Below are 13,305 nucleotides of genomic sequence, written 5' to 3'. Positions count from 1 at the left end.
CCTTTCCTTTTCCTGGTGTATCGCAGGGAGCAATTTAACTTGGACCCAAATTTGGGTGAACCCTGACAGAAATGGCAGGGGTTAAAGAAAAACAAGTTTAAGTGTTCACAACCGTTTTTTGTATTATAAAGCTAAACAATACAACATCACAAAAATTTCCCCTTACTACCTATAGGAGTTATGGGTTCAAGAATATCCAGTTTTATGACAGTAGTTAACAGGCCACTCCTCTAATTTGTGTGTACTTTTACAAGTTTACAAATAATAAAAATATAATTGAGAAAAACTTGTTAGTCATTATTTTTAATAACATAAGCCACTAGGTAATACGAACATTTAACTGCTATTGTAATGAATCATATGAAAACTAATTCATAAAGAAAAAAGCAGTTTGAAAAAGTCCCTCCCAAAAGAAAAGAGCTAGTTTCACTGAGCTAATTACAGAAATGTATGATTTACTCTTTCTTCAAATAGGAAATAGAAATAGTCAACATTATACACCACAAAAGTTACACTTAAATATCCATGCAAATTCATAAAATCCAGGAATTAGAATTTGCATTCAGCAGAAACAAAAACCCAAAGAAATACATTAAATATATTCATGACAATAAACTTAAAGTTTTCTTCTAAAGTACAGGTTACTACTTACCAAGAGTTCTGAAGTTCCTAATTTGTCTAGTTCCAAAGACTGAATGCGAGAAATATGAACCCCCATTTCCCTATGGATGCCAGAACACTCTATGCAAGTCAAAATACCCAAGTTGGTTGAAAGCCAGGTAGGTTCTGTGGAAAGAATTTTGAAGACGATGAAACAAACAAGGTATCTGATTTTAGTGGGCCAACCACAGAAGAAACTAAAACAGCAGTAGTAAAACTTGTTAAGAATTATTATGAAGGAAAGACTTAACTAGAAGAAATGATGCTTGTGATTTAGCCAAGAGGCTCTTATAAAAGCTTCCCTTTGCAAACTAACTAACTACAGTGAAAGAAAAATTAAGGACTTTATCCTTGTGAAAACGTAAGAAACGCTTTTCTTCAGAAATCCTGTGCAACATCCTTAGAACTTATGAGAGATGTTCTCTCGTTACCACTGTCATCTCTGACAGCAGTGGACAGAAAGTCTATTAAGTATTGCTCACAAGGGATTGGATTCTACAGCTATCATTAACTTTCAAGTGACAAGTAACATTAGCCCTTCATTCTTGGTTATGGCTTCAGCATAAGCACCTCTTGGTAATAAGACAGCTGTAAATACTGAACACCAAATGTTTCAGTGACCTAAGGCTTTTTTCCTACAACTTCCAATGGCTCCAGAACAGTGGGAGCAATTACTTCTGTGTTACCAAAATCTTCAGGGTTCTCTGTGTGTCAAGCTTCATTCAGATTGGTCAATACCTGAGCATTTACCTCTTGCCTGCTATTTCCTCACACTGTAAGTCACTATCACACACGTATATGAAAATGGTAGAAAACTCGCTGAGGTGCTCATGGTATCTTGTGTAGAGAAGTCTAGTTTCACAAGTGAAATAAAAAGGTATATCACAGTACTTAAGAACACCAGGTTTGCATCCCTGTTCTGACTCCACTAGCTGTGTGACCTTATGCAAGTCACTCAATCTCTCTGAGAACCAGGTTCCTCATCTATAAAACGGAGGTATAGCTTCCATGAGGATTCAATGAGATACTATAAGCAAAACACCTAGTACAATCCTCAGTACAGTGGAAACACTCAGTAATGTTAGCTATTGCCAATACCTAGGTAATATAGTGCTATTTGAAAATGGAAGTTTGAAAGAAGGTGACATCAATGTGGTATAGAGGTTAGGGAGGGTTTCACTGAACAGGAAGGAAGGAAAATCATGTACCACATGGCAATTAATTTCATACGCCCCATTTCATTAAGTTCTAATAACAAGAAGATTATTATTCCATTTTTAAAATGAGGAAACTGCAGATCAGAATAGTAAAGGGACTCAGCAAGGATTGATTGTACAGACTGTGAGTGGCAGACTGTGACTCAAAAAGCAGACTCCATGCCCCTTGCTCTCCCTATAATGTTCATGGTGCTTATTTAACTGGGCCGTATAGGAAAGGCAGCATTTTGGCAGATGACCATTTAGGAGAGCAGGTGGGAGCTTTCCAGGTTGAGAAAACAGCATAGGTAAGAACAGCTTAGTGGTGGGAATAGTCACGTTGGGAAAATGGGTTGTGTATCTAAGTGTGTCCATAGGAGATAAGGCTTTTATGTAACTAGCTCATTTTATATTCTTCAGGAGGAGAAAGGATGTTTTAACAGGCCACTTCAAGTATGAGGACAAATACCTGACGAGCCACAGTCACAGCAGACGTCATTCCCCGGGAGCCGCTGGACATCTTCAATAATGGCTTTTGTCAGATCTTCCAGGCTGTTCTCCCCCGTGCTCTGCTCTCCACGGAAGGCCATGGTTAGGGCCTCTTCTTTGCTATTCGTCAGTACTGATATCCATCTGTTATCAAAAACACAAGAGGAAGAAGGCCTTTATAAGAGCATGGCTGTTGTTTTCTCCCTCCACTGCAAAAATTCTACTTTCATCAAGAACTTCCAAAAGAGAAACTCTCTCCCAAAATAGCAATAGAGTGAGGGAATATAAAAGAAATTAAACTCAAAGGAAAGTAAGAGTTAAAAAATGGAAAGTAACACATAGGGGAAAATGAGAGGAATGAGAGGAACAGATGAGAAAAGTAAAAATCAAGGTAACTGAGGACTTGCATGAATATACAAGGTGCTCACATTTCAGTGCAGACAGCGTAAATGGAATGTCAGAATGGAAAGGACTAATCAGGGACTAACCCAATGGAAGGATGAGAAAAAAATTAGAAATGGATAGGAGGCAGGAAACAGAGTTTAGCAAATGGCATCTGTTCTCTGGAAGTCCATGTCAGTGGGGACACTTAAAAGTGAAAATGAAGAGATATTTCATTAGCAGCCATAAAAATCTATGCACATGAAAAAGGCATGTTAACACGGAGACATGATGACATTTATAATATGAAATGAACGATGCAGGCTAATTATATATATAGCATGACCACTGTATGTACCAAACAAAATAACCCCTTGCTACTAAAACAACATAGAAATCCAATAACAGGGGGATGATTAATAAAGTATGAAATAACCACAAAGTGGAACAGTTAAACAGGCATTAGAATTTAAGTTTTCAAATAATTTTTGGATGACACTGGAGAAATGCTCACAATAAAAATGCTTTGTAAAATAAACAGGAGAAAAACCCATTATATGATATCACCTCCAATTTAAATGTATGTATATATTATATATTTCTGTTTGGGGAAAAAAGGCTAGAAAGAATTTCACCAAAATGTCAATAGTGGTTGTCTCTGAATGATTTTTTGTGGGAAAAAATTGCTAGAGGGATTGCTTACCTCTGTGACTTTCTGTAATTTTTCAAATCTATAAGGAGTTTGTATTACTTTTATGAATGAGGGGGAAAAAAGCCAAATTTACTTTTTAAAAAGAAAATGAAAAACATTTCCAAATCACTATTTTTTCTTACCTACTGCATAGACAGCTAATGTTTGCTCTTAACAGATAATACAAAGGTTCAGAACTGGGTCTCTGTTTTTTTTGTATATTGCAAGATGAAATAGATATGAAAGAAAATATTGTCTGCAAAAGGTTTTGAATAAGTAACAGTGACAGGAAGAGAATTAAAAACCAAACCAAACTACGTTCTTGGAGTATGTGAATGCAAGTCACACCTCTGACTCTAGGTGGCATTCACCTTCAGTATGTAGTGAGAAACACGCTTGCACAGCTTCACTTTTCTGTGATGTAGAAAACCAAACATTTCAAAACTAACTGTCTAGGAATTGGTGAGGTGGGCATTTGATATCTTTTAGATTAAATAGTATTTTTTTCCCCATCATTTAGTCTCAAGGTAGAAACTAGAAATTCTTTTGTTAAAAACAATTCAAGAAACTGGGTTCAACAGAACTGGTAACTGCACTTTATCAGCAGCAGTTTATGTTACTAGGTTTTTCACTTTGACTACAGAGTCTCTGTGCTTTGCTTTCTTCAAGCATTATGTATGACATCTAGCTATCTAATATTGACCAGTATCTACTATGTACCAAGTACTTATAATTTTTGAAATACATTTGAGCAACCCAAATCCGAAAATCTGAAATCTGAAATACTTCTGGTCCCAATTATTTCAAGTAAGGGATACTCAAACTGCAGAATCCTTCAACAAGCCTCAAACTAAAGCCCAGGGAAGTTACATGACTTGCCCAAGGCCCTGCAGCTGGATTGTGTCAGACCAGACTGAGATAAAAAAACACTTTCGTCGACCCCTTTTGAGAGTTCCTTCCATTTGCCTCTTTACTCAGGAGCTTGTGACAAATAAAGATGTCATGATAATCAGAAAATACATATTTAAAGCATGATTTTCTAGAGGAAATAATTTAAGTTTGGTAGAATGGAATGGTTACCTTTCAAAAGGGTCAAGAATCAAAGCAACCATTTCTGACAATATTTTTTAACTTTTAAATTATTTTAGAGTAACAAGCATACCCCAGAAGTATAAGAAACAAAATAATGCATAATTGTATTTTAATACTTTGAAAGTCACTTTGAGCTTTACAAGATAAAAAATAAATTGGCATTGTGCTAGGAGCTTTACACCTTTTATCCTCTCAAAACCCTGTAAGTGAGGTAAATAATTCCCATCTTACTGATGAGAAGACTGAAACCAGATGATCTGCATAAGGTTAAAAAGCCACAAACCATGGTGGCACATGCCTGTAGTCCCAGCTACTTGGAGGCTCAGGTGGGAGGATCATTTGAGCCCAGGAGTTCGAGTCTAGCCTGGGCAACGTAGCAAGACCCTGTGTCTTAAAAAAAAAAAAGGGTCCATTCCCAGGCTAGACTCGAACTCCCTGGGCTCAAATGATCCTCCCACCTGAGCCTCCAAGTAGCTGGGACTACAGGCATGTGCCACCATGGTTTGTGGCTTTTTAACCTTATGCAGATCATCTGGTTTCAGTCTTCTCATCAGTAAGATGGGAATTATTTACCTCACTTACAGGGTTTTGAGACGGATAAAAGGTGTAAAGCTCCTAGCACAATGCCAATTTATTTTTTATCTTGGTAAAGCTCAAAGTGACTTTTCAAAGTATTTAAAATACAATTATGCATTATTTTTGTTTCTTATACTTCTGGGGTAATGCTTGTTACTCTAAAATAATTTAAAAGTTAAAAAATATTGTCAGAAATGGTTTGCTTTGATTCTTGACCCTTTTGAAAGGTAACCATTCCATTCTACCAAAACTTAAATTATTTCCTCTAGAAAATCATGCTTTTAAATATGTATTTTCTGATTATCATGACAAGAGAAAGTGGATGGTCATGCCTCACATGAAGTGCTCACCTATCTTCTTCCAATTAGGGCTTTGAGGAGGGGAAGAAGGAAAAAGAGAAATCCACGAAGGGGAAACAGTATGCCAAGGTGATTTTGAAATTCTGTCTGGGTTCAAATCCTAGCTTTCTAGGACTGTGACCATGGCTACACTGTGCCTGTTTCCTCATTTGCAAATTAGAGATAAAAGCCCCTACTCTCTGGGGTTGTGAGGATTAGTAAGTCAGAATGTGCATTCAGCATAGTAAGATCTCTATTTTTATTAGAAATATTACCTCTCTCTGACTCTGTAGGTGGAAGGTCAGCCCACTGGCTTCTCCCTTTCTCATGTGATTTCTAGTCACCCTCCAGTTGGCCAGCTCTATACCTCTAACATCAAGCCACCAACCCCTTCCTTCCTATTCCACCCCGTTGCTTCTAGGCCACCAGAACCTCCTACCTGGAGTGTATTTACAACCTCTCATACCTTCATGAGTCAGCTCAGGTTTACCTTCCTCTAGGAAATTACCTATGAGCAACAGCCCCAAGAACCCAAGAAGGTATGTGCCCTGAGCATGCGCTTTGTGTCCTCAGCACATGGCCTCCTCTATCCTTCAACTTAGCATCTACACCACGTCATATCACTTGTCTCCTCTAGCAAAGCCCAAGCTCCTTCAGGGCAGGGCTCCAGCTAATGCACTGTTGTATTCTCAATGCTTTGCATAGTTCTTGGCATATGGTCAGCATTCATTAAATATTTAGGGAATGAACAGCTAATTGGACCTTGCTCCTCCTTTTCCTTTTCTCTAAACTTTTTTCTTTTCTTTTTTTATTTTTTAGCTGTTTCTCCCAACTCTGCATCCTTTCTACTACCCCTGTCTTATTCTCTTTCTGACCCCTTATCATTTCTCCTTTGAGATGGGGAAAGAGTAAAATTCTCCAGAGAGAGAGAGAGAGAGAGAGAGAGAGAGAGAGAGAGAGAGAGAGAGAGAGAGAGAGAGAGAGAGTGTGTGTGTGTGTGTGTGTGTGTGAAAGCAATAGAGAGAGAGAAAGCGAGAGAAGAGGTAAGTATAAGGCGAAGTGTCTGAACAGAATTCCGTGGCTCTATGAAAATAATTAAGGAAGGAAAACAGTATTTAGTGTGTGCCGCTGATGAGACTGGAAGCTTGATAGTTCATGAAACTCGGTGCAAATTACCTCAAGTACTTATTAGAAATAAAAATTTGAACACTACGAAAAAGGTAATTGCTCACTTTGACACAAATGTCCCTCTCCCAAGCAGCTGAGAATGTTAATAGGCACACATTGTCTTTTTCAGTCTCGGCCATCTCCAGGAAGGAAAGGGGAATGAAGATGGCTCAGGACCAGGGATAATGTTAAAAAAAAAGGTGGGGGGGGGGGGGCTGGGGCTGCCTACGGTTGCATACCTGGTCAGGTGAGTGAGGATTCCAACCCATGAATATGTAATACCAAACCTGGTCCCTTCTTTAGACACCAGGCTCCCTTTAACTGAGCCATGTTGACCCCAGTGAAAGGTACCTGCCAGTATTCTTCCTTCAGCACCAGGCTCTCCCATTCTTCTCCCAATAATAACCAAGTATCCAGGTAGACTGGCTGATGCATTTGGCCACTAAACATTGAGGGAGCCCCTCATAAGTAGAGGTGATGTGACTAAAAGGTACGTAAGGCACAGTCATTGCCCTCAACAAGCTTTTGGTCTCTAGAGGGCTGCAGATGTGCTCCAGAAGATCACAGGGGGTGTGAAGAGGCCTTGGGCAGGGGGAGGGAGCAATAAGCCCAGGCGTGGTGAGGCCTGAGAAGTATCCTACAGTAAACCAGAGTTTACTGAGTAGACAAGACTGAACACCATAGACAGAGAAGAGAGCCACAAGTGACACCCCAGAGGTAAGAAAGCAGCATGGGGAGTCAGAGAGAGTAGTTCTTACTAATGAAAACATTAAGGTATCTTGTATAGCTGAGAGACACTTTTTTAATCCAAGGCATTGTACTGTTATTTCAAAACTACTTACGCTACATAATCCTGCTCATCTTCTGCCTGAAAGTGATATGTCCTATTATCTAAAATACAAAAAAGAAAAGTAAGCGAAACCTTAGACAGCAGGGCACCTTCAGGTATAATGCAGATTTTTAAAGTTTCTGGGAAAATAAAAACACAGTGTAAGTAGGATTTTCATATTATTTTAATTTTACACCATTGTGTTTCAGCAGCTACACAATTCATTTTGTCGGTATTATTTTTGTTACGTGCAATAATAGGAATATAAAAAAATAACCATAACTACCATACACACATCTGGCACCTCTTTTGAAAAAGCAGTAAGAAGGGGAGAAGATTCTATCTGATCCAAATGCATTTCCATGAGAAACTGGAGTGCCTGCTGAGAATTCAGAATTTCCTTTTTCATTTTAAATTTGATTGTCACCATGTTACGTTTTTTTTTTTTTAATCTCCTTTTCAGAAATGATTCATTCACTGTTCCCCTGTTCACTCGGACACTTAACCCACCGGGTTGCTCCAGCACTAGGCATATGGTGCCTCAGCTGTCAGAACTACTCTCTAGCTGAACCAGGTTACAGGAAAGAAAGGCTCAACCTCTGCTACCCTGGTAAGGGAAAGAGTGGTCTAACTTGGATACTTCAGGCAAGTATATAATGAGGGAAGCTTTTTCTTAAAATTCAGGATTTTTGAGAGAGCTTCAATATACTCAGGTCAAACTAACATTTACTGAGCAATTCCTGTGTGACTGCTCCAGGTTAGGCAATCGTATCCCTCATCTCCCTGGGGAGAGAGATGGCGTGTATGTCAAAGAACACACCATGGGTAGCAGCAACTGACAGCCTTAGTTGAATCCCTGCTTTACTGCTGTGTGACCTTGTGTAAGACACTGAACCTCTCTGAGCCTTAGTTTTTCTTCTGTAAAATGGGAACGTGATAGGGCTTTTGTGAGAATTAGCAATATTGTCTATAAAGCACTCAACACATAATAGATGCCCTATAACTGACAACTATTGTTGTCAGAACCTACAGGTTCTCAAATCTAGGGGTTCTTGGCTTTTTGAAGTCATATAATAATTCCAACTTTTCACATTTTTTTCTCATCAATAACCCAAGAAATCTCTTGGTCATGAAAATCAAGGGGAATCTAAATTTTATTAGGATGCTGTAGAGAATCTGGCTTAGACTGCATAAAGAGCCCCATGACTGATTCAATCTTTTAAGTTAGGACTGTTTCTGAGCTTCCATTCATACAACTGTATCAAAAGGATTTCAAGGGGCAGGAAAGTATTTTTGTGCTTCTACACATCAATCATGCACTTTGGCTGTCGGCCTGCCTTGCTGGGTTGTGATACAGAAGGAAGAGCACTTAAGGTCAGTGCTGCAAGATTTCAGGATATTTGTGAGAATCACTTTCCTGGCACTGCCATCCTCTCTCTTTACAAAGGAGGTGTCCCCTCGGCTACAGTGTGGGTCAGCAAGTGCAGCCACAAGAACCAGCACAAGCACAGGGAGCCAGCCCAGGGGGAAAACATCCCCTCCCACACCCACTCTCTAAATGCTATGAGAATACAGGCCACAGGCTATGGGGTAGGTGGGCTCATTATGTTCCTTTACCACGAGAGAAAAGGAATCTCTCAACCATGAAGTAAGAGAGGGATGGAATGCAGTGCCCTCAATTCATGAAGTCTGAAGGCAGTTCTGCTTGGAAGCAAGAAAAATGTCTTTTCCTTTAAGTGCCTGATTACAGGGATAGAACTCTGGGCAAATTAGCTGTACACATACAGCGGCACACCTGCATTTCCAGATCTACACCAATGCTTCTTAACCACTGGTGCACATTAGAATCACCTGGGGGCTTTAAAAAAAAAGAAAGAAACCCGTATCTGGCCCTCACACCAAAGACTATGATGCAGCAGATCTAAGAGACAAATGGGAACTTGCTTAGAAAAATCTCTCCAAGGGAATAAAGCTATGTACTCACAGTCATCATTGGTTTAGCTCAACGTACAAATCTAGATTTTATTCTACCGCTGGTTGGTCAGATCTGACATTGCAATACCATCTCAAGTGCAGGTGGGCTCAGTGCAAATTAAGAGACCTGAGGGATCTTCCTAGAGCTGCATATGCAGGAATAATATGAAACTGTTCAGGTGCCAACTCTGAAGAACCCTGCTTGGAAGAGCTCCTGTTTTAATGCCCAGAGAATGGAAATGTGCGGGTGTCAGAAGCCACAATAACTGACTCAGAGAGAAAAAGGACTCACGTGATATCAGGTCAAAAGACTTCTTGTCTTCAGCATTTGGTTTCACCTGGCAGGTGAGAAGGTTCAACTTAGCTGGTTGCCTGTTAGACTGGAAGAAAGAGAAAAATGGGAAAGTTATATGCAGCGCTACCCTCCTGCCTGCAGGTCCAGTGCCCCACAGGGCAAGCGTGCAGTTCACAAGGCCTGGCCAGTGATCCAAGAATACATGTTTAGCAGTGAAGAAAACAGACATCTGGACATTGCTCCAAGTTAGCTGCAAGAAGACACCAGATCTGTAAGGTTCTGTCCACAAATATAAGCTTGTAAATTTAGTAAAGTCTTATTCAATCCATTAGAATTCTGAATCTTATTAAAGAAGGAAAAAAATTTAGCCCTCCTAAATGTCTTTTATTTATTTTTTTTTTATTTCAGCTCATCATGGGGGTACATAAGTTTAGGTCATATACATTGTCCATGTCCCGCCCATCCCCCCGAGTCAGAGTCCCAAGCGCGTCCGTTCTCATTCTCCAGACAGTGCGCCTGGCACTCATCATGTAGTCATACCTCCATCCCCTGCCCCCCTACCTCCCCGGGTCTGCACCTTCAAGCATGACCATTCCCCAGAGGGTGTGCAACGCACTCGTCATGTAGGCATACACCCATCCCCTCCCCCCACCCCCCATCCCAGTCTGATATCCAATTGGTATCCTTCCCTGATGTACATTTAGGTGATGATCAGGGAAACCAGTTTTCTGGTGAGTACATGTGATGCTTGTTTTTCCATTCTTTGGATACTTCACTTAGTATAATGGGTTCCAGCTCTCTCCAGGAGAACCAAAGAGATGTCGCATCATCGTTATTTCTTATAGCTGAGTAGTACTCCATGGTATACATATACCATAGTTTACTAATCCATTCGTGGATTGGGCACTTGGGTTGTTTCCACATCTTTGCGATTGTGAATTGTGCTGCTATAAACATTCAGGTACAGGTGTCTTTGTTAAAGAATGACTTTTGTTCTTCTGGGTATATGCCCAATAATGGGATTGCTGGATCAAATGGTAGGTCTACTTGAATCTGTTTAAGGTATCTCCATATTGCTTTCCATAGGGGTTGCACTAGTTTGCATTCCCACCAGCAGTGTATGAGTGTTCCTGTCTCTCCGCATCCACGCCAGCATGTGTTGTTTTGGGATTTTTTGATAAAGGCCATTCTCACCGGAGTTAAGTGGTATCTCATTGTGGTTTTGATTTGCATTTCCCTGATGATTAGGGATGTTGAGCATTTTTTGATATGTTTTTTGGCCATTCTTATGTCTTCTTTTGAAAAATTTCTATTCATGTCCTTTGCCCATTTTTTGATAGGATTGTTTGATTTTTTCTTGCTGATTTTCCTGAGTTCTAAATAGATTCTTGTTATCAGTCTTTTATCTGATGTGTAGTATGCGAAATTTTTTTCCCATTCTGTAGGCTGTCTGTTTATTTTCATGACTGTTTCTTTGGCTGTGCAGAAGCTTTTTAATTTAATCAGGTCCCAGTCGTTTATTTTTGTTGTTGCTGCAATTGCCTTAGGGGTTTTCTTCATAAATTCTTTGCCTAGACCAATGTCTGTAAGAGTCTTTCCTACATTTTCTTCTAGAATTCTAATCGTTTCCCATTTAAGGTTTAAATCTGTTATCCACCGTGATTTGATTTTTGTGAGAGGTGAAATCTGTGGGTCCTGTTTCAGTCTTCTACATGTGGCTATCCAGTTTTCCCAGCACCATTTATTGAATAGGGACTCTTGTCCCCAGAGTATGTTTTTGTCTATTTTGTCAAAGATTAGATGGTTATATGAGGATGGTTTTATATTTGGGTTTTCTGTTCTGTTCCACTGGTCTGTGTCCCTGCCCTTGTGCCAATACCAAGCAGTTTTAAGAACCACAGCTTTGTAGTATAGTTTGAAGTCTGGCAAATCAATACCTCCCATTTTGTTTTTATTGCTTAAGATTGCTTTTGCTATACGGGGTCTTCTCTGATTCCATACAAAGTGTATAATTATTTTTTCTAAATCTGTGAAAAATGATGTTGGTAATTTAATAGGAATTGCATTGAATCTATAGATTACTTTGGGTAGTATAGACATTTTAACGATGTTAATTCTTCCAATCCATGAGCATGGTATGGATTTCCATTTATTTACGTGTTCTGCAATTTCCTTCCTTAGCGTTTCATAGTTCTCTTTATAGAGGTCCTTTACCTCTTTAGTTAAATATATTCCTAGATATTTTATTTTCTTTGTTGCTACTAAATGTCTTTTAACTGTGCACAAGTATCCTGGTGATCAATCAGAATGGAACTAAAAATAATCTACCTCACTTCCAATGAAGAGTGGGCATGGTCCATGGGAATGTATCTTTCTGGAATCTAGTCATATCTAAGCACAAACAGTTGACATTTTTAATACTATATCTTATTGTGAAATATAGGTGAGCTATATTTCATTTATTCTTTCAAAATGACCCCAGTAACCTATTATTCCAAACCTCATGTCCTAGCTATCCCTGAATTCAAGTTTTGGTTGCAAAGCAAAATGACTTCACTCAGAAGTACAAGACAATTACACTACCTGTGAGGCAATGCTTAATGAGCCCCAACATCTGGAGAGAGGGAAAATTAATAATAAGGATTTCATATTACGTGTAAGCAAATCTCTTGGTCCCACACATAAAACAGACCCTATAGTATCTAGACAGTCATGCTAACTTAAGGAGTCTCCCTACATAATCATTCTGGTCAAACTCTTTCCTGCCTTCCTGCCTGCATTGTCCAAGGTCACATGCCGGCCAATGGCTGATTCTAGGATCTCTGCTTCCTGTAGAAGCTCATCAAAGAGTGAAATGCCCATGTGCCTGGGCTGGGCTTTGCTCGAACATGGGAAGCTTGCAGAAGTAAGCAATGAATCTCTTCAGTTGGACCTATATGCCTGCCTCAGTTGACAGCCATGATTCTGAAAATCTCCACACAAGGAGCATTTCCATCTGGTGAATGTAAATTTTTAGGGAAAAGAGAAGGGGAGGGGTTAGAGAGAAGTCACATGAGTGAACCAATCCAAGCCCTAAACAACAGAGATGGCCTATGATCAAGACAACTTCAATGACATGCTGTGCCTCTCTGCCTAAATAATGGGCATTGGAAAACTAATTTCTGTTTACCTTCCCATGCTCTCTGGACCATTTTCAAGATCTTTCTCCCTCTGTAATTTCAATGACAAAAGACACAAAACAATGCCACTTGTCCGGTAGCTATATGTTTCAAAGCCAACTGTCTTGGGGGAGGAAGTGAGAGACCCCAAGTGATTTAGTATTCACTGTAAGTACCTTTGATTGAGAAGTGGAACTAGAAGTACAGGAAGAGTTTTGCCTAAGAGGAAACAGTGCTTGGGATGGGATGCCTGTACTACAGAACTGGTCATCAAACCCAGAAGGGGAGATAGGAGGAACTCGTGAGCCTAAGTTTTCAGAACAGACCTGGAGATTGGGTTGCTAGAAGGCTCAATCTCCAAAATCAGCATCTAGGCCCAGTCCACTGTAAAAGGAATTGTTAGCACTACATCTCATCTTTTTGGATGTTGATAAAATTGCTGGATTTCACACATGAATT

At 39.7% G+C, this 13,305-nt stretch overlaps 1 protein-coding gene across 4 annotated transcripts in view; it reads right to left on the bottom strand.

The window, feature by feature from the left end:
- ASAP1 (ArfGAP with SH3 domain, ankyrin repeat and PH domain 1) overlaps window positions 1–13,305 on the bottom strand; it is a 335,586-nt gene that overhangs the window by 50,080 nt on the left and 272,201 nt on the right. For all 4 annotated transcript variants that reach the window (XM_045561537.1, XM_045561534.1, XM_045561535.1 and 1 more), the window contains 4 exons: window positions 9,686–9,773; window positions 7,433–7,481; window positions 2,326–2,489; window positions 653–786 (listed from right to left, as the gene is read on the bottom strand). In XM_045561537.1, coding sequence (XP_045417493.1) covers window positions 653–786; window positions 2,326–2,489; window positions 7,433–7,481; window positions 9,686–9,773 — 435 coding nt within the window. The remainder of the gene's footprint in view (window positions 1–652; window positions 787–2,325; window positions 2,490–7,432; window positions 7,482–9,685; window positions 9,774–13,305) is intronic.

This window comes from Lemur catta, chromosome 9, assembly GCF_020740605.2.
Source record: "Lemur catta isolate mLemCat1 chromosome 9, mLemCat1.pri, whole genome shotgun sequence".
Classification (NCBI taxonomy): Eukaryota; Metazoa; Chordata; class Mammalia; order Primates; family Lemuridae; genus Lemur; species Lemur catta.
Note: the sequence above shows the minus strand (reverse complement) of the source record. Positions and strands in the feature narration are given on the sequence as shown.